We start from the raw sequence: 26,705 nt of genomic DNA on the forward strand, positions 1-26,705 counted from the left end.
CCTCGCATCCTGGGAATAAATCCCACTGATCATGGCGAATGTTTTTCTTATGTATTGTTGAATATAGTTTGCTAGTATTTTGTTGAGAATTTTTGCATCTATGTTCACCAGAGATATTGACCTGTAGTTCTCTCTCTTTCTTTTTTGTGGTATTTTAATTTGTTTTGGTGTCAGGGAAATGCTGGCCTCATAGAATGCATTTGGAAGTTTTCTTCTTTCCTCTTATATTTTCTGGAATATTTCGAGAATAGGTACTAACCCTTCCTTACGTGTTGGGTAGAATTTCCCTGTGAAGCCGTCTGGTCCTGGTCTTTTGTTTGCTGGGAGTTTTTTCATTACTGCTTCGCTTACTCTGTTCAAACTTCCTACTTCTTCCTGCTTCAGTTTTGGAATGTTATAAGTTCCTCGAAATTTATCCATTTCTTTTAGGTTGTCCAATTTGTTGGCACATAGTTTTTCGTAATGTTCTCTTATAACCCTTTGTATTTCTGTGGTGTTGGTTGTTTTTTCCTCTCATTTGTGATTGTTTGAGCCATCTCTCTTTTTAAATGAGTCTGGCTAAAGGTTTATCGATTTTGTTTATCTTTTCAAAGAATCAGCTCCTGGTTTCACTGATTTGTTCTAACATTTTTTTTAGTTTCTCTATCACTTATTTATGCTCTAATCTTTATTCTTTCTTCTGCTAGTTTTGGGTTTTGCTTTTTCTTTTTCTAGTTCCTGTAGGTGTAGGGTTAGGCTGTTTGAGATTTTTCTTGTTCTTTGTGGTAGGTCTTTATTGCTATGAACTTTCTTCTTAGGACGGCTTTTGCTGCACCCCAAAGGTTTCAGACTGTTGTATTTTCATTTTCATTTGTTTCCAGCTACTTGCTTATTTCTTCTTCGATTCCTTGGTTGACCTCTATGTTTACCTTTTCAAGGAATCACAAACTGTTTTCCACAGCAACTACACCAAATGACCATCCTACCAGCAATGCACAAGGGTTCCAATTTTCCACATCCTTATCAAAAATTGTAATTCTTTTAATAACCATCCTAATGAGTGTCAGGATAAAGTTTGAAATGTACAAAATAAAATACATAGGATGGCAAAGAAAACCAATGATGCTGAAATGTAATTTCCAAAGTATTAAAAAATCTGCAATATAGTAGTCACCTAGAGAGAGTGCGGCCCTTACTGCCGTCTGCCCACGATACTCCCATCTGTACCTCCAGCTCACAGCTCCCTGCTGGCTCCAAGCATGCCTAGAAGGGTTTCACTCAATAACAGCCATAGCCCTGGGGCGAGCTGCGACCGTGGACCCCCAAGTGAAGCCCCTTTCATGCACTGTCTTACGTAATGCTTACCACGATGTTGTGAGGGTAAACCTACATACCTCACAGTCCTCAGCTGATAAGTGGCAGAGCCAGAATTTGTCCTCCCGGGCACCTCGCAGGGCCCACACTCAGCCCCGCCCCCTGCACCCAGTTTCTCTGCCATTGTTTTGGGCTTCGCGACAGGCACCAGTCTCACACACCAGCTGCTTAGCTCTTCTCATCCCCTTGGCCAGTCCTCTTAGATGGGGGTCCCTGTCTCCACTCCTCAACCAATGGCAGCTTGGCTTGAGAGAAAGTAGCCAGCCCAAGGCTCAAAGGTTCATGCCATCGCTGATGCCCTTCCCCTCATCCAATCCATCATGGAGCAGAGCTGACTCTACCTGCCCCCCCCCCCCCGATATCTCCCCTAGAAGTCCATCTTTTCTCATCATCCTCTCTGCACACCCCTGTCCTGGCCACTATCAATTCTCAACAGTGACATGAAAACGGCCCCAGTGGTTTCCTGCACTCTGATCTGCTTCCTGCCAACCGTTCACTTAAAGTCCAAGTGATGTCTCCCAGATGCCACTGCCTCTCTTCTACACGCCTATGTCCCTGGGCGTGCATAACATATACGTTTTCATCACGACCTCAAGGACCCGCCTGCCCATTCCCCATCTCGTCCCTTACCCCCTCCCGTTGCCCAACTCTGCTCCAGGCACGAACCTCCTCCACGTTCTGGAAGGGGCCACACACTTCCTCTAAACTTCAGGTCTTTACTCTTGTTTCTACCCCATCTGAAAATCTCCCCCACCCTGCTCAATCTCCCATCAGAATCTGCTTAATTCCTACTAATTCTCTACTCTGCCTGCCACCAAAATCATTTGGGGGAGCTTTAGAAAAATCCTGATGCCTAGAACACACCCCCATGAGAGCCTAGCATCAGGATTTTAGATCAGTCAACTTAAGAAAAACCAGAGCTGCGAACCCAGTTTCGGTCCTAATAACTCTTACTTGACAAGAGGCAGCCCCCGGCATCCCAACTCCACACATGCTTTCCAGAGCTCCGGTAACTTCCTTGCCCAGCACGTATGCGGCTTATTTTGCTGTGCTTCATGCTCTCAGCCCTGCTGTTCTTCCAGCCCTGCCTTCCGAGGCAGAAGCTGGCCTCTGCTTTCCTCCGGATCTTCAAGGCCTGATCCGAAGGAGAAGTTCAGTCGAGATTTGTGTCATGGATGCTGAAAGTCGTCTCAAGGGTGACAGGTTGCTCTCATGCTTTGAACCTCTTTTCCTAAACAAAACCAACTGATGGCTGCCACCCCACCCCAAAAGTAACAAAACTAATAAGGATTCATTTCTTTGGCTTAAAACTTGTTTCAGTAGAATGCAAGTACTGCTGGAAAATGTAACACGTGAACCGAGTTAGTCATTATCTTTGCCCCGAATGATTTCATCAGCTCTCAATGAAGGGACAACAGAAGAATGACCATTTGTTGAGGGTATTCTAGGCAACTGGCATTAAAAATATGTTAGCTCATTCATGGAGTTAAATGAGTGAGCTCAAAGAGGCTCAGGAATTAGCCAAGGTAACAGAGCCTGTAAATTGACACACCAGATTTAAACTGACAGGAAGGGAAGGAAGGCACACAGAGAACAGGCCTGGGCTTCTGTGGACCAACTTCACCTCCTCCCGTTGGCCCAGAACCCTACTGGGTGCTGGGACTGGCCCCAGGGGAAGCAGTGTTATTGGAAATAGCATCCTTCCAGGTGCTCATCCTCTCTCCTTGTTCATGTCCAACACATTGGCAAATGCTGTTGGCTTTGCCTTCAAGATATATCCATACTCTAACTGCTTCTCAGTACCTTCGCCGCCCACTCACCGGATCTCTGCAAGAGTGTCTTGCTACTCGCCCTGCTTCAGCCCTGGTACCCTCTCCCCAGAGGGTCCCATCACTTCCACTTCCGCTCAAAACTCCCCCAAAACTCTCAGTGCAAGCTCTTATCTCCCACCGGCTCAGTCTTCCTCCCGCCTCATTTATAGGCCAAGCCGCTCCCTCGGCCCCAGGGCTCTCGGGCCCACGGCTGCTCCTCCAACACCCTGCACCTGCCTTCCCCCTGCCTGGAGCACCCACTCGCACGCACGCATGCGCACGCATGCGCGCACGAACACACGCACGCACGCACGCACGCACGCACACACACATGCTCACTCCCTGCCCCGCCCCCAGTGGGTCCTCAACCAGCGCTATTCGCCCGCCCCTCGCCTCTCTCCTTCCTAGCTTTATTTATCTCCTAGCTCTTGTCACCAGATCACACACACTTCCCTTATTTGTTTGCTGCTTCTCCTCCCCGGAATGCACCTGCTTGAGGGCGGGGATTCCTGCCTGTTTGGGGGCTTCAGTAGGCATTCTTATGGGGTCTGGTGGCTCTAATCCGACATAAATTAAAAATCCTATCAGTGGTCCAGTTCTAATACCGGGGAGAGGCTAAGGACTTGCTGTACACCGACATGTTGATGCTTAACAAGTATTGGTTAAATGAGTGAACAGGGAAACACCAGCTTTTATTGGAACCACAGACTAACAGAGATGCCAGTGAGTCAAAAGGCCAAAGTCTGTTCTGTTATGCCCCAAGTTTAGACTTTCACTGAGTGGAGGCATGGGATGTACTTAACTATTATTTGATTATACCAGCATTAATGGGACAATGTAGTGCAGCAGAAGTGCATGGCTTAGGGTTGTAGGACATCGGGGGAACCCTGGCTCCCTGTTTGGAGGCTGTGGGATCTCTGGTTACTCGGTATCTCCTAGTCGCACTGGGTGATGTGTTCCTAAGTGATAGTTTTAAAGCTTCATTCGCCTTTCCCTCTCTGAGCCGGCAGATTTTTACATCAGATTCCCAGGTCGCATTCCAGACCCAGTGAATCAGACCACAGGGAGTATATGTGGGGTGGAGGTGGGGGGGCAAGCAGCCAGGATCCTACATTTTAGGCAAGCATTCCCTAAGTGGTTTAGGCTGCTGCTGCTACAAGACTGGCTAGAGTCTCGCTCCTCTGAGCCATCCCTGGACCAGCATCAGCACCAGCTGGGACCGCACGAGGAAGGCTGAGTCTCAGGCCCCACCCCAGACCTTGTCAACAAGATCCCCAGGATATTTGGTGCTTTGAAAACACAGTTCTCTCACACTTGATTGGACCAACTTACAGAGCCCTCAGCCCTTCTCTGCAACCTCCTAAAGGATGCCAGTGAAAAGCCTAGGACAAACCTTTCATTTCACAATAAGGGACAGGCTTAAGATGCCAAGGTCTGCCTAGGAAGCTCCAGGGGAAGGCTTCCACAGCTGGATTAAGGCAAACCTTTCACTGCTAACGTTGCTTGGTGACAGATGGGGGCCAAGAGGGCAGATGTTTCGATGCTCAGGTCATGAGATCGAGCCCCATGTCAGGTTCCACGCCCAACAGGGCACCTGCTTGAGGATTCTCTCTCTCCCTCTCCTTCTGCCACTCCCCCTGCTTGTGCACTCTCTCTTTATTTAGAGAAATAAATAAAGTCTTAAAAAAAAAAAAGAAAGAAAACTAGGGGCATCTGGGTGGTCAGTCAGTTAAACATCTATCTTCAGCTCAGGTCATGATCCCAGAATCATGATTCCAGAATTCATCGGGCTCCGTGGGGAGCCTGCTTCTCCCTCTGCCCCCTCTTCCCCTGTTTGTGCTCTCTCTCTTTCTATGGAAAAAAAAAAAAAGAGCTGAACAGGAAGTTACTCTAACATATAAAGACCACACACAGCAAAAATCTCATCTTTTAGTAAAAAAAAGTACTGTTAACAATCAATATGGGAATTATTTCCTATGGACCCACTGTATACAACGGAGGGTGCACCTGGAACATTACGGGCTTCACGGAACTGGGTGGCGCTGGTTCTGATGGGGGTCAACACTATTCACTGACACCGAGGACTAGCGCCTACACACCAGGAGACCCAACGCTCAGGGAAGATGTCAAAGCAAAGCAAAGACCCCCTGTTACAAAGTGAATAGCATGTCCCCCGCCCCCCAGTCTTCCCTGGAGTTTCTCTTATGCAGGAACCTACACTTCTACTCGCTGTGTTTGCCGAAAGCAAAACACACCTTTTTCATGGCTGGTCTAGAGAAGCCATTTGATGGTGCGGTCTCTTCTTTCCATGTTGTTTCCCTGTCTTTGTGCCCTCTTCCCTCCCCTAAAGCCTGCAAAATGAATCTTAGCCAAGCAGGCACGTGGAAACCCCGTTAGCACCCGCAGGAGCCTCGAGCCTGTGACTGAGGGGAGTGATCCTCCCTGTCCCGGGGTGGCAGGGGTCGAAGGCCGGGGTAGGGAGCCAGGAGGGGGGGGGAACAGGTTACCTGCCAGGTACTCGATGACTGCCGCCATGTAGACGGGAGCACCCACGCTGATCCGGTACTTGAACGTCCCTTTCTTCAGGTACCGCATCAGTCTTCCCACGGGGAAGATGACACCGGCCCTGGCTGAACGGGACAGCTTGGACATTTTCTTCTTCCCGCTCCGGCCCGACATCTTGCCTCAGTTTCCCTCTCAGCTTGCTGACACGGAGGCCTCCTGGCTCTAACACGATGCTGAGAAGGAAAGAAGGCAGAGTGAGGAAGTGGGGCTGGCAAGCATTTGGGGAACGGTGATGGGGCACCAGGACACCAAGTGACACATTTGGTGGCCCCAGGGTGACAGCTGAGACCTGGCAGCCACCGCCAGCCACTGAGGGCTGGGAGCTGGGCATGGGGGCTTTACGGGGTATTGCCAGCCACCCTGTCAACATCTCCCGTCCCCACTGAGTCAGCCCAACCTCACAGGGAGAGGCCAAAGAAAGTCACTAGAGAAAGGGGTCATGGTGCGGTTGTCTGCCGGACAGTGGCCCCAAAGATGCCCAGAATCCCTGCTTATGTCACCTTATATGGCAAAAGACTCTTTTGAAGATTTGATGAGGTCGGGGATCCTGAGATGGGGAGATTATCCTGGAGTATTGGAACAGGCCCAGCGTAACTGCAAAGGTTCTTTTAGGAGGGAGCAGGAGATGAGTGAGTAGGAACAGGTGTAATGGGAGAAGCAATGGATTCTCCCCTCAGAGCCTCCAGAAGCTTGAAGCAGTCCTACCAACACCTTCACTTAGGCCCGGAGAACCTGAATTTCATCTCAGCTCCAGAACGGTCAGGGAATAAATTCATACTGCTTTAACCCCTAAACTGGGGCTAAGTTATTATAGCAGCAGCAAGAAAATGAATAGGACTCTTCTTTGCCCTGATTTGCTTCTGCCTGTCTGACTCCAGGGTACTTTGTTAATAGGGCAATGCCTGTTACAGTTGGCTCTGACGACTCAGAGCTCCTGGACATTTCTTGGATGAAAGTGCTTTTCTAAATTCTCCAATCTCCAATTCTCAAAATCAGAAAGACATCAGAAGATGCAGTTTATTCAACATGCTAAATGCAGAGGAATAAAACCCAGCAAATTAAAAGCTGCAAAGCAGCCCAGCCTTCCCCTTCTTTGAATGAGGGGTCCAGACTGATTTGGGGGAGAAACTTCAGAAAGAGCCTGAAGAGGTGACTTCAATACAACGCACGGACAGACACGCCAATAGCTCACTGTTATTTCAGGAACCGGTCTTCTGTATGAAGATAAGATAATTATACACTTCTGAAAAGCTCACTCAGAGAATCATAATAGAGCTTCATCCATTGGTTGAGGGAGTAAAAGCAAACGAGACAGGACAAACAGGCATGACCAAAGGGGGGGAAAAGAAAAGGAAACACAATTTCTAGGAAATCCGTTAATGAGTCAAAGTTCTCTGCTTCAAGGGCAATGCCATTCTTTCTGGCTATTTCATTTGGGAAAGCAAAATAAGAAAGTCAAAAAGAAATTGAGATTGGCTCTTTTTGCGGAGGCTTCCTGTCTCACATGCTAGCTAGCCTAGTTTACCAACAGCCAACGTGACCTTGAAAAGGCCCAAGAAAGTGGACAAAAATATGACAGAAGAAAGTGCGACACTGAGGCATGGCTGGTGGGAAAGACACGAAGCTGGGATGTATTCAATCTGGATGGAAGAATGAAAAGAGTTCAGGTTCCTAAAGTAGCTGATTACCCTGTTACAACTGAGAAATTTTATATAAACCCTATAGAATTGGCAACCAACCCTGTCTTCGACACCCTCTCATCCTCGAGGTGAATAATGTGCATTTGAGGCATTTTATTACATACTTCACATACGTTATTTTTTACGCGCTCATATGTACTTACTGTACTCCTATTTTATGAGTCGTTTTGCCCCCGAAATATGTAGGTATTCATCAAAGTTAAGTATGAGCAAAGAGGAGAAAATAGCCTTAGAATATTGTCTCTCTCATAATAAGGCACAGGGATCAAACAATAACAACCTTTTTAAAACTCCCACATTTTCTGTGCTTCCATTGTCCCAGGCTGCTACCTCTCATGGAGCTGCTCAGATCTCCTCCTTTGGAGGAAACAAGCAACTACAATATTAAGGTCCTAACCATCAATTTACGTTAAGGAAACTGAGGTCAGGCATCTGTCAAAGTCTGCAGTACCCGCTGTTGGTCATTGCTGACCCGGGGCACAGGGTGCTCATAGAGCACAGTGAACTGGTCCTGTCCCCAGAGAGAGCTACACGACAGCTGTGTTAGTGGCTGGTGGGGTCCAAAACGGAGGTGGCTCCCGGTCCAATGGAAAGCCCCTAGGATCCGGAGCAAGAAGCCCAGGGCGAGGTCCCGCTTCTACATAAGTAGCCAGGAGAGCTCTGATTGTCATTGGTGTGGGCCTCATCTGTAAGACAGGGAGGTGACTCATTGATCCTGAAGGTCACTGCTGTCTGAAACACCCCAGGGTTCATGAAATGCACTTTCAAATGGTTCTGGTAAAGAAGCTTTAGTTCCTTTAGGAAATGAATTCTAAGGAGTTGAGAGCCTGTACAGGTTCATAAAGATGTATTAGCATTGGGGACTCCGCTAAGCGAATTATATGCTTTTTGTAGTAACAGGTAAGTTGGGGGAGGGAGAAGATCAGTCCGTGTGGTTGCCAAGAAAACCACCTGGAAAGTCTGTCACAGGGTGGACTTGGCCTGCAGATACTGTGCACGCTGTACGGACATGATCTCTCATACCAACAGAGAGAAGGACACACAAAGCATGAATACGACGGGGGCAGGACCCACTACTTATCCCTCCCCACCCCGCCATGTTTTTCTCAAATGAAAATAGCCAGAGAATGACTAAGTATGCAGGGTAAAGCCACCTAGTGACTCCCCCAATGTCAGCCAAGTGGAGTGACAAGTTTCCCTAAAAACAGGTGACATTAGGGGACTGACGCCTAAAACACTCATGAAGGTAAAACAGCCAGGTAGGGAAAAGCAGGGTCAGATCAGACAAAGGCGCATACCAGCTATGCAGTGTAAAACGTCGGGATCACCCTATGCATAGCATTTTGTAACCAGGCTTTCTTTTTCTCACTTCCAGACTTTCCTCCAGGTTAGGGCCTTAGAGCTGGGGAGGTGGCTCCGTCTGAGGTCTCCGAGGGAGACTGTGCCCGGGGAACCCATCTTTGCAGACACTTAAGCAGATGGGCACCCAACTCCGGGGCCCCAGATGCTGGGAGGACCCGGATATTGTAAGAACCAGACCACAACCGGGAATCCCTAAGGATTCAGAGGATGCTGATGGGGCTGACGTGTCACACCTACTGGACCCCACAGGTGGAAGGAAGTGCTTGGCACCCACCATCTGCTCCAGAGACCTCCCTTTACAGACCATCCCCGCCCCCAGCCTGGGCTGGACTCTGCCTGGAGTGATGAGACATTGTAACCCCGAACTGCCTTCCCTCCCAGGACTCCCTTTCCCCTGACTCTATCCAGTCTTGGGAAGTTAGGAGTGAAAAACTTGAACAGGTTTTTATCTACTTCCTGTTAATCTCCGAAATCTATTGTAGAGGGCCACTCGTCGAAAGAGAAAAGCAGTATGGCAACGTGAAATTTGTTTCCATCAGACTAATACTTAAATGTTTACACTTATTTACCTTCTGCTCTAAAACAATTTTTTCTCTAATTAGGCACAGCTAAGGACTACCCTGCATTATGTTTGTTTACAAGTTTGAAGACGAGAATATGGGTGGATGGAGCTCTCCCGGTGGTTACAGGGACCACGTGGGCGCCCCCTGGAGGCTGCGCCTGGCCAAGCTCAACCGGCCCCACCCTCCAGGCCAATCCTGGGGTCCTTAAGAGGAATTGGGGACCAGACCAGAGAGAACCTAGATCTGCAATATATCTGTCCTTTCATATCAGAGAGACCAAGATAAACCAAAATATAAGGTCTCCTGATGACTTGCAAAGCGGATGGGAGAGTTTTCAGCATGCTAACAGTGGGGGCTCAGGGAAGAAGACCAGAGAATGCCTTGTCGCCTGCTCATTTCCCTTTCCCTCCAAAAGCACAGGTGGGAGAACAAAACTGGTTTTGTGTGCTGGGCAGAGGGCACATTCAGATTCCGTTGTTTTAGGATTTATTCCTACAATGGCTTTTAAGCCCATAAGGACACCGATGAGCTAGATTTCACAGATATCACAAGGGTAGATAGTAAATTGCAGCGTTGACTCAGACACGGGCAATAAACTCATGCCGGCTTATTCAAATAACTACTGTATTTCCCTGATTTTATAGTGCTTTCTTTTTTTATATTTTACTATCTCTGGAAATCAGTATGCATCTTCCAATCTATGACATCATCAATTCAATGAAAGACAGTACTTATGAAGCATTTATTATTGAACAAGAAACTACATTAGTTGTGGAGTATACATGGCCCTTGTCCTCAAATATTTTCCAATGAAGTTGCAAGACAGACCATGATAGAGTTTCAAATAGATGCTAGAGACATGGTTCCCAAACTGTGCACCAGGATGCCCTGGGACAAGTCAGCAAATGTTTAAGCTTTCAAGGGAAATAAAGTGATACCCAAACACTGTGGGACCCTATAGCCTCCAGGTCAAAGTGTTCCTACCAGGGGCTCGTGACAGATTGTACTTCTTTCTCATGGTTCCGTATCTTACAAAGCTGAGTTTTTGGTTGCTGCTGTGATTAAAGCAAAAGCCAGGGAGAAATTGATGTGGAACAGAAAATGAGAATGGCTATGTCCAACCTGATTCTAAGGTCTGGGAAGTTGTGCAGTGCCCAACACACACATACATGCTATTTGTAATTCATTGTGGCTATTTAAGAACAGAATACAAATATCCTTTTTTCTTCTTATTTATGTACTCTTTTTTTGTTTCTTTCAAATAGCTCCTAATTGTTAGGACATAAATACGAAGGTGTTTGGACCTCACCTCTTAATAAATAGAACCGATAGGTGTTTCTTCTGGCCTAGGCACTTGGAAGAAAAATGGCAGAGACACTAATTTCTCTGTGAACTGAGAAAGTCTGGGAACTTCTCTGTTAGGGCGCATCACCAGCAGGCTGAAACATATAATTATGACTTGTTCAAGGTCACCCTGAAGCAAGAAAAAAAATTTTAAATTAGCTATTTAAAATTTTGTGTTTATGGGCGACTGGCTGGCTCAGTCGGTGGAGCAGGTGACCCTTGATCCCGGTGTTGTGAGTTTGAGCCCCACACTGGGTGTGGAGAGGACTTAAAAATAAAATCTTAAAATAAGAATTTGAGTTTATTTTATCTTTAAATCTACGTAATACTTGCACATAGTAATATAAAGCAAAAAGACAAAGAAATGCACAAAATGAAAAGCAGTAGTTTCCCACCCCACTTTTTCTACCCCCAATCTTGCCTCCAGAGGCCATTCTGGAACAGTTCTATAATTTTAGTCCTGGAGGTCACTTCCTCAGCTCTAGTATTTATACTTTTACTTGGTGATTTACTTCCATTTTTAGATAGTCTATCAATGCCTAAGAAGGACAAGGACTTTCCCCTCCCTTTTCTAGCTGTTGACAGCATACTACCGTTTTTATTTCTTCTGCTGATTACCTTGGAAACTTTATTTATTTTTAAAGATTTTATTTATTTATTTGAGAATGAGAGAGAGCATGAGAGGGGGGCAGGGGAAGGAGCAGAGGTAGAGGGACAAACAGGCTCCACGCTGAGCACGAAGCCTGACTCAGGGCTTCATCCCATGCCCCTGAGATCAGGACTTGAGCCGAAATCAAGAGTGGGACCCTTAATCGACTGAGCCGCCCAGGCACCCCTACCTTGGGAACTTTAAATAACACACTTCAAGCTCTGACTCCCCCAACTTCAGGGATCCCTATTGAGCTGCTGTTACGTAGGCTGGGGCTGTGTGCCTGAGCTTTCCCTGGTCCTCCACTCCCTACCTCTCCTCCCCGTTCCTACCTCTGTCCTCTCTGCCACCATCATCCCCACTCACAACCTTCCTTTGGTTCCAGAATCACAGTGAAATCTTCATTTTGGCTCTAGGCTGATTTTGAAAGTGAAATGCTCCTAGGCAGCATTTATATGACTAAGACTTTATAAAGACTGGCCCTTCAGAATCAGGTGGGTGCGGGGCTCACATTGGCCTTCTGTGGTCCAGCTCCGGATGCCTTGTGTCTCAGGATTAACAAGCGGATTCTCTGCTTTCTGAAAACGTGTTGTTCAACAGTCGTTCCACATTTCACTTGGCTTCACCTTTAGATCCTGCCTTTGTTACAGGGCTCCCCACCCCCACCCCCAAGTTAGGAGTCACTGTTGGCTGAGGGGGCACGGGGGGGAGGGGCAGTAGCTGTGTTCTACAAAGCAACTGGGAACACCGGACTAGTGAATAGGGAGCACGGCTCCTAGGGGAAACAGGGTTAGGTGGCCATGAGCCCCTGGTCATCACTTTTTCATCAATGAAATCAATATATAACCTCATTTTATGTGTGTTTCTGTTCACAGATACCTTATGTAATATGTAGTGTTGATTCATCAACATTGAACTCATGGGAACTAGTGATTATCACTTAAACTTGAACGAACTTCAACTAACACATGTATTTCCTCCCAAAGGCACGTTTGTTCGCAACCTTCTTGTGCTCAGGAACACTGGACTGCACTTCACGACAGTGCTTGGGGGCCATTTCGAAAAGTGGAATCATCCATGCAAAGCACACAGATGTGCAAACCACGGCGCTACACAGGCCGTGGAAAGGGCATGAATTTACTGAGAGACAAAAGAGGAAGGCCAGTCTCGGTAGAACTTGGCTGGGAAGGTGAGTGATTTGGCTCAAATGTTTTGCTGCTCTGTGTGTGTCTTTGAAAGACTGAAAAGCATTGATTTGGCGGTGACAAGTAAAGTTTAGTAAACAGGCAAACTTGCTAATACGGAATCTGTGAATAACGAGGATTGGTCATGCTTTCCTAAGTGTGGCTTTGCCATAGCCTAACACCCCCTCCCCCCCGCCACTTCTCACTCATCGTTCTTTGCCGGGGCCACTTAATTCCCAGAGACTTTTACCCAAAAGTTCTCGGACCTCTGACCTCACGCTCCAGTCTGGAATGGTGCTTTTGCCCAGTGGTCATCCCGGCACCATCTTCCCAGCTCCTCCCTCACTGCTCACCTCCTCCTTCTCTGCTCGCTGCCTGGTTTGCTTGGGGTGAGCCTCCTGTAACTCTTCGGAGACAGGACAGGGAAGTACACTTTGGTCTCTTATAAATGGAACTGTCTTTACTTAATGATCTTTGGGTGATCATTTGGTAGGGTATATAATTTTCAGCATTGAAATAATTTTGCTTCAACATTTTGAAACCATCGATCCATTGTCTTTTTCATCCCGTGTTACAGAGAAGTGTGGTGCCCCCAACTTTTATTTTTTTATTTTTAAAATATTTTATTTTTTTACTTTTTAAAATATTTTATTTATTTATTTGACAGAGAGAGATCACAAGTAGGCAGAGAGGCAGGCAGAGAGAGAGAGGAGGAAGCAGGCTCCCTGCTGGGCAGAGAGCCTGATGCGGGATTCGATCCCAGGACCCTGAGATCATGACCTGAGCCGAAGGCAGAGGCTTAACCCACTGAGCCACCCAGGAGCCCCAACCCCAAGCTTTTAGATTGTCTCTTTCTATTCTAAAATTTCACAAGGATGTGTCTAAGGATGATGTCTAAGTATGGGTCCTCCCCGACCCCATTCACCCTGCTCAATCAGTCAGAAGACTGGAGTCTTTAATAACTCCGGACATTTTCTGTTCCAGACTTGATCATTTTGCCCTGTCTCTTTATTCCTCCCGCCTGTCCCTTCTCTTACTGGGATGCCTGTAAGCCAGGGGTTGGAGCTCCTGCATTGCTCCTCGAAGTCTCTTGTCTTTTTCCTTCCATTTTTTCAGCCCTCTTAACATCTAATTTTGGCAACCATATTATTAATTTCCAAGAGCTCTCTCTTGTTCTCTGATCATTCCTTTTCTCATATCAGCGCTGCCTTTTATGAATGCACCACATCTTCAAGTTTCTCTGAGACTAGTTAGGGTGTGTTAATGTGATCGTCTGCTCTCAAAATTATTTGGTCCAGTCAGTTATCCCATGTATTTCTTTTCTTTCTCTTTCATGTCAGATTTCCTTCAATGTCTGGTGAGTTTGGTCATGCCTTCATGTTTAAGAATGAAAGCCAAGTCTGATCATTACCAGCAGATAGAAAAGCTTTTCTCAGCTGTTGTTATTAGCGAGGGATGGTTCCTGCTTCGGACCTCTGGATGCGTGCATAGGGCCTGCCAAGCACGTATCACCTGGGCACCCAGTCAGGGACTGAGAGCCTCCAAATGCCAGAATGGGAAAGCATCACTTTGTGGAGCTGCAGGCATCCTAGAAATTCTAGACCTGCCCTGTAGTTGTTCAGTTTCTCTCTTTTTAAAAAAAAAAAAATCTTAATAGATTTCTTTTTTAAAATAAGTACATTTATTTATTTTGAAGGGGGAGGGGCAGAAGGAGAGGGAGAGAGAGAATCTCAAGTGGGCTCCATGCTCAGCGCAGAGCCGGAAGCAGGGCTCGGTCTCACAACCCTGAGATCATGACCTGAGCTGAAATCAGGAGTCAGATGCTTCCCCAACTGAGCCACCCAGGTGCCCCACATAGTTAGTCTATTTCTTTAGAGAGGAAACCCAGATTGTTAGTTGGATGGATACATGTCGGATGGCCAGAAACTATAGGGAGGAGGGGAGGGAGAGAGACCAATTCAGCTGGCTGTTCTGGAAACAGACTCTCAGCAACACCCCCTCTCTCACCCTTGCTCACCTTCCTTGCAGCTCCCTCTTGTCTTACCCTTAAACGGGAGGCTCTCCCGTGTGACACTGTCTGCATGGTCCGAGGCACTAGGGTCTTCCAGCAATTTGTTAAGATCTCCTACCGGCTGAAGACCCACACCAGCCTTCCGCAAATGTTGTTGTTCGAATTTCCTTGAAATTCTTTTTTTTTTTTTTTTAAGATTTTATTTATTTGACAGACAGAGATCACAAGTAGGCAGAGAGGCAGACAGAGAGAGGAGGAAGCGGGCTCCCTACCGAGCAGAGATCCCGATGCGGGGCTCAATCCCAGGACCCTGGAATCATGACCTGAGCCGAAGGCAGTCGCTTAACCAACTGAGCCACCCAGGCGCCCCTCCTTGAAATTCTTAACCATTATTTTTGTGGGCTCCAGGAGAGGGAAAGCCCTTGTGCTCTGGCCATCATGTAGAACTGGAAATGGAAGGTGTCATTATAACTCAACATCCTAAAGAACATCAATTGGGAATCAGCCTAGAAATGAGTTTGCTGGTAAAGAGAAAAAGCTCAACTGTTTTATAATTGAGTAACAATGTCATATGTCAAAATTTAGATTGCTTTCATCACCAGGTGAGTCACTGGTCTTGAGATAATTGAGGAATATACAATTTCCTATCAAGAGATTATGTAAGACCCATTAATATAACCGAATCAAATTCAGTGTGTCTGTATTTGCCCAACTATAGCATATGGGATTCCTATAAACAATATTTATAATTATACTGTAATCCCAGAAGGGAGGAGAAGAAAGGAAAGAAAAATCCCAAGCATTTGCCCTTATTGAATGAATTGCTTTTGATGGGAAACAGCAAACTTTGCTTAACACTCTGACTGCCTGCCTTCTTGAGAAGACAAAATAGTCTGGTGTCTTTGGACCAATATTTTGTTTAATTTAAATACATTCTTTCTCAAGCATAAAGAGCTGATCAAGAGTAATCCATTTTTTCTGCCTCCAACAACTTCTTGCAATGTTTATTATATGTAAACTCATGAGGACTATGACACACTCTAACCAATCAGCGAGATGGTCCATCAGAAGCCGCCAGCGATCCTGATTTCAGTGACCCTTTTTCTGCTGTTAAGGTGCTGCAAAGCGGCTTTTAAAGAGAGCAGTCATTTGAGATGGGAACAGTCATTGCGGGCCGCGCGTCACAGGTGAGGGTTGGTTGGGCTGATGAACCACCCTGACAAAGGATCTGGAATGACAAGACAGCTTATTTTAAATTACTCTTTTGAGCTTGCTCTCTTCAGAAGTATGCGATCGGCGGCTGTGGGGAGGGAGTGGCTGGGGGCAGCAAATGCTCCGGGGCGGGCTTTGGTCCCCCATCTGCCTGCAGGCTGCTCCCGCTGGATAGAGAAATCTGGTCCTGCTGCCTCTGCTTTAGTGAGGAGGGACTCTGGGGTTGGCCAACGAGAGGGGCCCGACCCCTGAACATCAACAAGCCTGGGGCCTTGTTTTATCCATGCACTATCTAGACAAACCTTGCCTCCTAGATGATTCTCCTGAAGTTTCTGTTGAGTAAGTCAGTGAACAAGTGAATCCCCATAAAAAAGTATGTGAATCAAAATGCTTTCATCTATATATTACTTTAAAACCGGAAATTAGAGCACTTGTAGCTTTTTAATGATGGGGATGAATTTTTTAAAACTTTAAGTACTGTTTTAAAATTGCTGAGATGTACTCATTTCTCATCCCCGTGATATTTTTCTAATCTGTAGGATCGTGCTTCAGAATATCTCATATTGTAAATATTTATGAAAAAAACGAGGTAGACGCCGCAATGAAGCATCTTTACTCTGTCAGTTCAAAACTCGCCTCTGGCAGACTAAAATGAGATGAAATAAAACTCGGTAGAACATAAGGGAATTCAATACAAATGTATTAACTATATGTAGAAATATATTTTTAAAGGGTGTTTAAAAAAAAAAACCTCTTAGTCTCACACCTAATAGAATTCTAATATATTTTGGTGTGTTCCCCTATGTGCTGTATTAAAATAATAATAGCTAGTATTATTTTGTAGCTGTAAAAACCATTCTCAGTAATACTAGCTAAATCACCTGCTCTATTACATTTCCATTTATGAAGTCCAAGGGCAAATCATTATTGCACAAGTAATACTTTCCAAACCGTTTTCTTCCAAGGCCACCTTTAAGTGAATGAGAACAGTCAATAATTTTATCATCATATATGTTAGAGCACATTAACAATTTATAATGTAAAGAGCTATATCAAATGCAATTTCATCAAAATGACGCGCGGATCAAATGAACTAAATTAACCAACCGTGAACGTTAGAACCAAGCATTAACCCAATTTATTTAAATTATACTACTGGGTTACAAATCATTCCCTTTTAAAAAAGTCTTTCAAGTCATGTCCTGGAATAATCTAGGAGGACGTCAGCTTCCAGTGAATTCTTTATAACCCAGAGTCAGAGTGTGTGTGCCCATCTCCTTCTAGAAGGGAAGGGCGAGAGAGAGCAGAGCATGGGGCCGGGGGGACAGATAGGGTCTGGATATAGAGTATATCCTGCTAGGATGGTACTCAGTGACTTTTAACAGGTGTTATTACCTTTGCTAAACGTGAGCTCAAGTTTTTTTTTTTAAAAGACAAAAGGACAACTTGTTAATATATATTCAGTCTCTTTGTTATTAGCCTGCCATTGTCTAACACAATATAAATATATTTGGTTATCTATGGTATCAGTTGATTGAGAAATGATATAAATGAATGAATAAAAAAGAGTTTTATTCTTATTGGATCTCAGTCATGCACCCTGGAAGAAAACTGTCTTCCTGAATCTATTTATTCATGGAAAACAAAATAAAAAACAAACCCTTCCCTGGGTCCAGGCTGGTCTCTTGTCTTTTTGCTCTTGGGAATTAACAAACCAGAACAGTGGGCAAGCTGTCTTCTTTCTTCAAAATCGAGCAGTTTCAGATTCGTAGTGAGGTTTATTGCTATCAGTGGTGGCCTCTTATCCTCTGAGCAGGGGACCAACTTTGAGCCAAGATGAGCTTCTCAGGTGAGGGGTGAGGAGATGCGGGAGCCCGCTTCAGGGCTGGGTGGGAGCATGCCAGTATTAGACAGCAAGGAGACTGTAGCCCCCCGGGACTGCCTGATCCACCAGGGGCTTCCAGAGACATCCATAACTGGTGGGCCCCTGAGTGCATAGGTGGGGGCGGTTGTGGGTGCTCAAGACAGAGGCAGCTGCCCTGGAACTCCTCTTCCTCTATCCCTTCCTTGCCTGTCTCTCCCACCCTGTTTTCCTAACTGTCGGTCCTAAGGCAGTGGCTGCACTGTGGGTGCTGGTGGGGGTGGGGGCTGTGACTCCGGCTGCCGCGTTCTATACGGGCAACACACAGTGCCCTTTCCTGGTGTGCGTGTACGGACTGGGCTTGGCAGTTTTATCTGCTGCACTAGGTAAGGGCAACCGTGGGGTGCCTTTCCATCTATGAGCAGAAGCCGCTAGACCTCGAGGGTGCGGCACAATGGCAGATGGGAGGTACAGGGGACTGGAGTGGGGGGCGGGGGGGCGGTGTGTGGTGTGAGCGGGTGGGGGCTCCAGTCTTGTACTCACCACCTGTGGTCCTTAGCCAAACCCACTGATTTTTCAATACCTCTCCCCGACAACCCCGCTAACTTTGCTCAAACAAACAACAAAAAGAACAATCTTTCAGGAATTCCAACATATGAAACAGATGGAAGGAAGGGGAGCAGTCCTGGGTGCAGTCGGGAAGTCCCTGAGAACCTTGATGGCTGGTCCCCGCCTTGCCTGCTTTGGGCCTCTGAGAAATGACAGCCATTACACCTGCCAACCTGTGAGGTCCTTTCCCACTTGAAAGATGGTCCTATTCTATGAAGATGCTCAAAAGGTCCCTCCTTCTGACACCCCTCCCCTCTGTTACATCCACAGACATGGAACAACCCAGTAGAATGAAGTCATAGCCAGGTGACCTTTCCTTTGAAGGGACTATCTTGTCATCCACAGCAATCATAGGGAAGAAAAACCAGACTTGAATATTCTACCTTGCTTTGTTCTGAAACTGCCCTTCTCCACCCGAGACAATAATCTATAGTGTTCACTGAAGAGCAGCGGGGGTGAAATCCAATTTCGTAGCACGGGGGCAACACTGGAGTGGGTTAGCACTGCACGAAAATTCTGGAAGCGTGATCGATCCGCAAGCTTGGCATCCTGCTGGGGAACCCCATGAATAATCACCTGATCTAAAAGTTTATGTTGTCTATTACAAAAGCTGTTGGAATTTACCTTTTCATATTCTGCCACCACTATCTAATTTTAATGGCTTTATTGAATGGTTAAGGCAGTCCAAAATATACATCGCATAATATATGGCGTTATTAGCACCCGGCTAATGTAAACGCAGTAAATGCAGGGTGTGGGTTTCCCATGATCGGTTTGATTTTTACTTTGTTAGGTTTTTTTCCACTTGTGGTGGAAACACCCCAAATTTAGCCCTCCAAACTATATCATCAGGATTGCCTCTTTTATCCAGAAATAACCCCAAATCTCTGATCAGATCATGTGTCACAGTTTTCGGTTCAATATTATGGTTGCCCGTAGCTAATCTTGGCATCCCCGGAATGAGCTGGAGTGAACGTCCCTGGGTTGGGGCTGCTGGTTGGACATGGATTTCCACACACACTTCTCTGTCAAAGCACGAGAATTCTGACTTGAATTACTTACTCCATTCCTAGTCCAAATTGGCAACGCCAGTCAAATAAATCGGGCGAAGTATGATGGAGGGCGGGATGGATAAATGAACAGCAAGGGCTTCAGCGAAACCACCAAATTCATCTTATTTAATACTTTGTGACAAGACAGTTTAAAGCACAGTGTTGTGTAGCTCAATCGGATAATCTTTATCTTCCATCTGACAGAGGCAGGTAAAATGGTGATGCAGAGAAGTTTTTAAAGTAAAAATCTGCGTATCGAACCTAATCTGAGACTCCCTAGGGAGGCCCGCAGGCCCTTGTTCTCACCCCATGGAGGGGAGGATGTGGGTTGTAGAGGGAGGGTGTCTGGACCCGACTCCCAAGTCTACCTCCAGCTGTGGGCACATCCTCCACCTCTCTTTTCTTTCCCATAAGATGGATCTAATAATAGTACCCGCCTATTGCGCTGTTGGAAGAATGAAAGGAGTGAATATGGAGAAAGTGTCTGGAACAGTGCCTGGCAGGCAATAAGGCATTTCATAAACCTTACCAATTGTGGACTTATTTCCAGAGAAGAAACAATTCTAGGGGATGATTTTCATGGAGCGCAGGCAGGCATTTCCCCTCTAGTTCAAAAGCAACAACGACAATCCTGCAGCGCTGGGTGGTCTGTGTACATCACGAAGCTGGAGCTCAGCAACAGCTTCCTAGGAGCTTGTGTAAAGGGCTGGTGATGAAATTTCCACCCTGGGGAAACACTGAGAGCTACCCAAGCTACTGAGAACTTCAAGACAGTGAGTACCTTTATTTTTCCCAAGATGGGGCACTTGGGGCCCCTCCTAGTCCAATCCCCCAAATTCCATCTGTCTGGGAATTCACAATCAGTCACCACATGGTTAGAATCCTAGGATTTCGCAAGGTCATGATCTAAGACTGAAAGGGACTAGAGTGATCGACCATTTTTAGTGCACCCCTCCTGCTTTTAGCCACCACAGAAGGTGTGACAGGGGAGGGGCGGGGGTCAGTAAACAGCTTGTCTATGACCACACAGTCCATGTGAGACCAGAGCTATGACCAGCCCCTCACCCCCACTTCTGGAACCCTGGTCTGGGGCTGTTTGTCCTGTACTCAGTTATACCTGGCAGTGTTATGTACACATTTGATCTTCAATAAATATTCCTTGAGTGAATAAGGGAAACCAGCCTTAAATGTCCCCGTCTTTCCTTCCTTCCTTCCTGCCTTCCTTCTTACTGTAGTCTCCACCTGCAATGTGGGACTTGGAATCATGACCCTGAAATCAAAATTTGCATGCTCCAAGGGCTGAGCCAGGTACCCCTTAAATATCTGTTTCAAAAGCATTTGGGGGGTTCCTTTTGTGAATTTTTGGGGGGAGGGGAAGTGAATTATCCTCTCAAATGCTCATCTTTCCCTCCAATTTAATTCCCCATATATAGCCCTGTGTGCATCTACGAGAAAAAAAATTTCCCCATCCTGAAGTTTTCACTATCTTCCTTTTTAAAATACTACCTTCCAGTATCATTGTCAGAAATTCCTCTACTGGTTCATTTTTTTTTTCTCTCATCTAAATCTAATGTAAGATATTCACAGAAACATAGCGAGTAGACAAGTATAAACTATTGGTTTAGTTCCCTCACCCACCTGAACCTTGGCAGGGCAGGCCAGCCGCAGCCTCGCAAGGGAATTTACGTGATAACGTGATGACATTGAAGAAAGAGGAGAAGCTCTGTCTGGTCAGTCTTCCTTCTGCCTGCCTCGGATCCTATCCCCTTCTTCTGCATTCTCTGTAAAGCCTACTCCCAGCCTTCTTCCAGACTAAAATTCTATTCTCCCTTTAAAAACTGTTGTAGCATTTTATTGGGACTGTTATTACACATTATCAATCACTTGTAACTTCTTAATTGTATTTAGTTATGCAAGTAATACAGAAATTAATTCAAATAGTAAAATTCCAAATGTTGTAACAATGGTTACAGATGGGTATGAATAATTGTATGACTAAACTCTTCCTTGACAATTTCTCCAGTTCTCGTCTCTTTCAGTGGGTGTCTTTATGCCCTTCCTATCTTTTTATATGTGCATTTTTACTTATAGAATACATAGTATTTTGTTTTTGTTTTTTACATAAATAGTACCGTACAGTATGTATTGTTCTGCAACTGCCTTTTTCATTAGTATGTCTTGGTGACCTTTCTGTCTCAGTATATATGGGCTTACTTCATTCTTTTTAAATGCTGCCTGATCTGTCCAGAAGATAGATGTACCAGATTCTTTTTAGCCATTCCATATGATGGCCATTAGGTTGCTTTCAGTTTCAAAACTGCCAAAACTCTGCAATGCGAGGGAATTACATAATCTGTGCCTGCTTCCCTAAGATATAGACCAAGAAATGGAATGGCTGGGTCACAGAGTGTGCTTGTTATTTGACTTTAACTGTGCCCTCCAAATTGGCTATACCAGTTGACACACCTGTTAGCAGTGTAAGAAAGTAACTGGTTTCCCACTTAGCTTGCCAAGAGTAATCATTTTTTACCTTGTCTTACTTGCATACATATTTTATCTCCTAGGCTTGGAACCTGAACTCTCTCAGAGCAAGGCCCATGACTTCTACATATGTGCATTGGTTCCCCCAACCAGAGGTGTTTAATAATTGGGTCCCAGTAGATGCTTGGGGAGTGATCTCCAATCACAATCTTTGCTCATCCCTGTGCCAAAAAAGCATTTATCTTTGAGGTTATTTCTTAAGAACGAAAAAAATTTTTTCAAAAACTTGGTTGGATTTTTGTACATCCTTCCCCCTGGCCAAGTTACAGATATCGTTCATTTAAAGTTGTCTGCCTAAAGCAGGATTCCCTCGTGCTCTGCAGGCAGGAGGCAGTGAAAGCAGACCTGCCTGTCTCAGACAACAGCTAGCAGGGTGTCCCACCCACTGGGAAAAGCCTCAGAATCCCTGGGAAGCAGACAGAAGATGAGATAGAGAGGGAGTAAGGTCCCTCTTTGGAACATTCTAGATCCAAGGAATGAAATTCTTTTACAGAGTTCTGAAATAGAGGAAATCATTCATAATGTCCGAAGCATGGCCATAAATGGATCCAGGTGAGGAAGACCTGTGACAGGCTAGCAGAACTGGAGCAGAGAACCGGAAATAAATATATTTTCAATTTGGTTACAGGAAAGGGAGGTTTTAGAGGTGTGAATTACTGGATGCAAGATAAACTTTTCCTTCAGGCAGAGCCTATATTTATTTGTATGATAATCTTGGGCTAAAGCGATTCTAAAAATCCGTGAGCGTGGTTCCAAATCTTGCCGTTCTGAACACTCACTTGGAAAAAAAAAAAAAAGGAGTTTTCCAAAAGGGTAAGAGATAACTTTCAGTTAAATATGAACGAGCTGAGAATTGTGTGTCGCTAAATAAGAAACAGTACAAATGGAGGCGCGTTTCGCTCTGGATAACGGTTCTATTCCTCTCGCCTATTGAACCGTTTCAGTAGCAACTGTGCAGCCCAGGGAGGGGGCACAGGGGTATTTGGACACAAACACAAATGAGAAAAACGAGGAAACCGTTTGCTAGGGTGGACTGACCGCCTCCAGCGGAGTGGGCCCCTGAGGTCTGGGGGGCGCAGGCGCGGGCCTTGTTCGGAATTCCCTGGGGTCACCAGCGCCGCTGGGGTGCGGGGACCCCCTTTTCCGTCGGGGCTGCCCTGCCCCAGACACACAGGGACCCGCGCTTTGGCTTCTCAGCCAGCTTCTTCTGGCCCCTTATGCTCACCGTGGGTCCGTTGCCACTAAACCCCAGCAGTGACCCGGCCGAAATCAAGCTCGCGGTGGCCCAGGTCGCGGCCGCAGCAATCAGCTCCCGGGAACTCCTGGAGAAGAGGCGCATTTGGCCCTTTGGGGGCTGAAGGCCTGTTGGCCATTGTTGGGAGGAACAAAGAGGGCAGGAGCGGAGGGCGCCCCCACGAGGCAAGGCGGGGAAGGACACCGACGGGCGCGATTTCGGCGGCGGGCGAGGCTGGCACCGGGTGCTGGGGAGAGCGGGCTGCGAGCCGGGGAGGCAGGGCCGGTCCCGCCCGCCGCGCCCCGCACGCGCCTCGCACGCCGTCTGGCGCCCGCCGCAGCCCTTTCCTTCGTCGCGGCCACTTTACTTTTATCCCCCTTTCCCTTTTATTATTATTATTATTACTATTAATTATTATATTATTATTATTGTATTTTTCCCGCGCAAAGCGGGAAGCTGGGACTGCTCGAGCGAGCTCCGCGGAGGGGCCGCCATTTCCCGGGGAAAGCGCAGCGCGCGGCGGCACCGGGCGCCCCGGAAAGGGAACCGGAGGGGAGTGCCCGGCCCCGAGCCCTCCTCCGCGCCAGCCGAGGCTCATGGGGCTCACGGAGCTCGCAGCGCCCCGCTACCGCGCAGCGACCCCCGGCGTCGCCCCCGCCGCCCGCGTCCCCGGCCTGACCTTCCGCGGCGCGGCCCGCCCCCGGCCCGCGGCCCCCGGCCCCCTTCCCTCTGGCCCGCGCCCCCGCGCCCCTTCCATTGTCAGCCCCGAGCGGGCCGGCGCCCAGCCCCGCACCCTCGGAGGCCCCCCGAGCGGCCCACCGCCCCGGAGCAGTCCCCTCGGCGGCCGGGCGCCTCCCTCCTCGGCTCCGGCGCCCCGAAGTCCGCATCCCGGGAGCCCTCCGCTCCCTGCCGGGCCGGCCTCGCCGCGGCCCGCCGCTGGACCCCGCATCCCGCCGCCTCCTCCCACCTCGCCAAGGATGCCCCCGCTCCTTGCCGGCCGCGGCAATTTTACCGCTTCTTTCGCACCCCCGCCACCCCCCCGCCTTTATTTCGCGAGGAAGCAAGTTGGGCAGCTTGATTTATTAATTCTTCTCTCTTTTCTTTGGCGGGGAGGGTCGGCTATCGGGGTGCGCCCGCAGGGGCCGGACGGCAGGAGATGCAGGGGTTCTCTCCGGCCCCTGCGCTGCCCCCGCGGCGCGTTTTGTCTCCAGACCCCGGAGCCCCCTGAACAATAATGCCATCGCCATGGCTGGCTCACCTGGTGCTGCGCCGCCTGCTCCGGGCGCCCGGTGCCCTCGGCGCGCCGCTCCCGGGGCGCAGGTTCGGCCCGCGCGGCGCCGGTGCCCGGCAGGACTCTTTGCCTTTCTTTGGGTTCTATCGGTGCTTGTCAATGGCGGCAAGCGGCAGTTCTCCGGGCCGCGGATAGTAGCGGGGGGAGGAGGAGGAGGGAGAAGGGATTGCTCCTTCTCCACATAACCACCTCTAGGAGGAGTCGCTCAGCCTCATCCCCCGCCAGCCCAGGCTCCGCGACGGGTCCGGGGCTTTCGGTGGGGCTTGATGAGCTATTGTCCTTCAGGAGCATTAATGATGAAACCGCGCGGCCTCCGCGTCGCGGGCGGATCTGCCGGCTGCGCCGAGGGCCACTCGAGGAGACGAGGCTTTCCCCAGGGCCGGGAACAGAAGCGCTACGGTCAGGATCCGGAGGCTCCGGAGAGCAGGAGCCACCTTTGGTGGGAGAAGACGGCGTGGGCGTTCATCGGGCCCTTCTGGGGAGAGCCTTAGAAGGGGAAAGCCCAAACGGCCCCCTTCTATGGTCTCGTGTCCTCAAATAATAACGAATACCAAACAGGAACGTTCGTGTCTACTCCTGGGGCTGTTGCCTAGAGTGGCCACGGCCACGAGAACCGAGAATGTGTATCCATGCCTGTTGGCTTTTTATAAATTCAGACCAGTTTAGATTCCAGCGTTGCATAATATTAGCAGATGGATGTTTTGGTGGGGGAGACGGTGTGTGTGGACATAATTTTTAATTCGGTTGCTTTACCGTGTGTTAATTTGTAATATCGAAGCAGGTGTTAAGATGGGCGCGGGGCTATTGTCTTAAGGACCAAATGTTAGTTTCCAGGAAATGTATTTTTCTAGGGATGCGGTGGACAATATCAGTTGTGATCATGGGATTAGTAGTAGCTCTCTTCTACTGGAAGCCATCTCCTTTGTCACTGGAGATGGTGGTGGGGGCTCCGTGGCTGGGGGCGAGTCAAAGGAATGTGTTTATTGCAGGGAAAAGTGTTCACTTGCTATGGCCACCCATGCTTCCTCGGGTTTCTCCCCATGACTCAAAGGATTGGGAGAGGCGAAATTTTGACCTCTTCATAAAAGAGAAACCCACAGGAAGACACAGGTCTCCAGCATTGGTCAAATGTGTGCTTTTCAGAGGCTTTCACATTTGGTAATATTGTGTACATCTGCCCCCATAAACCTGTAAATGTTTAGGTAGTGGGAAACATTGGGAGTGACTGAGAGCCTCCAATCCCTGGAGAGGGAAAGAACCCAAATGCCCAGCTGCCCTCGGGATTTTCATTAGTCCATGGGGGCTGTTGATGGAATTAGTAGATAGGGCTTTAGACCGAATGCCTTTTAAACAAGTATTTTGCTGAGAAATCTGTCTGCTTCCTAAAAGATCGTGCATATATCAGAAAGGTATAAATAAAACTCCCTTTGTTGAAATCTCATATGGCTTCTCCAGCTCTCCTGGACACAATGGTCTCAGTTTATGGAGACTTCCTTCACTCTTCTTCCTATCTCTTTTACCCTCTCTGTATATGACCTCACTCTTCTTTGTCTTTGAAGGTACTCTCCAGGTCAGAAATCTAGTTAGGATAAAGTCCTCTTTTCCCGAGACATATATTTAAAGGGTTTCAAATGATCCCTTGGGGGCATCTCAAATGGTTTCGATTTTCCTGTTCTAGAGGAAGTGCCTATCTCCCTTCTTATATAGATTTTTGGTGTGTCCATTCTTGATCACAAATAACCTCCAGGCCAACATTCAAAAGAGTTCAGGAGCCTTCTGGGAGTGCTTGAAAAATGCTCCTACCCTGTGACCCACTCAGCCTGGCTGACTGAGATATAGTTGAATAATTCATCAATATATATTAGATTCACATTCTCCCTATAACTTCGCCATAAAAATGGTACACTTGGTCATTTTTATGTGCATTTTATGTAACTCATTTCATCCTAGCATTTTGTTATGTGCTATCTGAGAAAGGCTGGTCTAAGAATTTACTGGTCAGCATTCTCCCGTTTCCTCCTGGTTGTTTTCTTCCAATAGATGATGTAGTCACAACTTGGAGAGTCAACGGGGTGTCAGCTTCATAAGGCTCTTGTTCCTTGAATAGAAGGGATCATAGAGGCCACCTGCCTATATGTTATAGGATGAAATCTGATCTTCAGGTGGGTCAGGTGACTTAGTCAAGGCCACATGGGTGAAACTCTGGTTCACTTACCGTTACCCAGCCTAAAGCCATTTCCCCCAACTCCAAACTTCAGAGGATGTACGGGGGATAAATAAGCAACCTAATATGCGGATCTAGTTAAATTATATGTATTTATTATTGGACATTTGACACATGAACAAAAATTTGACCCGATAAT

General features: G+C 47.4%; 1 protein-coding gene across 1 annotated transcript in view; it reads right to left on the reverse strand.

Annotated features, from left to right (window-relative positions):
• LOC116857340 (core histone macro-H2A.2) overlaps positions 1 to 24,920 on the reverse strand; it is a 42,999-nt gene extending 18,079 nt beyond the window's left edge. Inside the window, exons 1-2 of the mRNA XM_032841331.1 lie at positions 24,310 to 24,920; positions 5,672 to 5,902 (exon numbers count right to left, since the gene is read on the reverse strand). Coding sequence (XP_032697222.1) covers positions 5,672 to 5,843 — 172 coding nt within the window. The 5' untranslated portion in view covers positions 5,844 to 5,902; positions 24,310 to 24,920. The remainder of the gene's footprint in view (positions 1 to 5,671; positions 5,903 to 24,309) is intronic.
• Positions 24,921 to 26,705: the final 1,785 nt, after the last annotated feature.

The sequence above is a fragment of the Lontra canadensis genome, unplaced genomic scaffold (assembly GCF_010015895.1).
Source record: "Lontra canadensis isolate GAN:19392208 unplaced genomic scaffold, GSC_riverotter_1.0 scaffold3, whole genome shotgun sequence".
Taxonomy (NCBI): Eukaryota; Metazoa; Chordata; class Mammalia; order Carnivora; family Mustelidae; genus Lontra; species Lontra canadensis.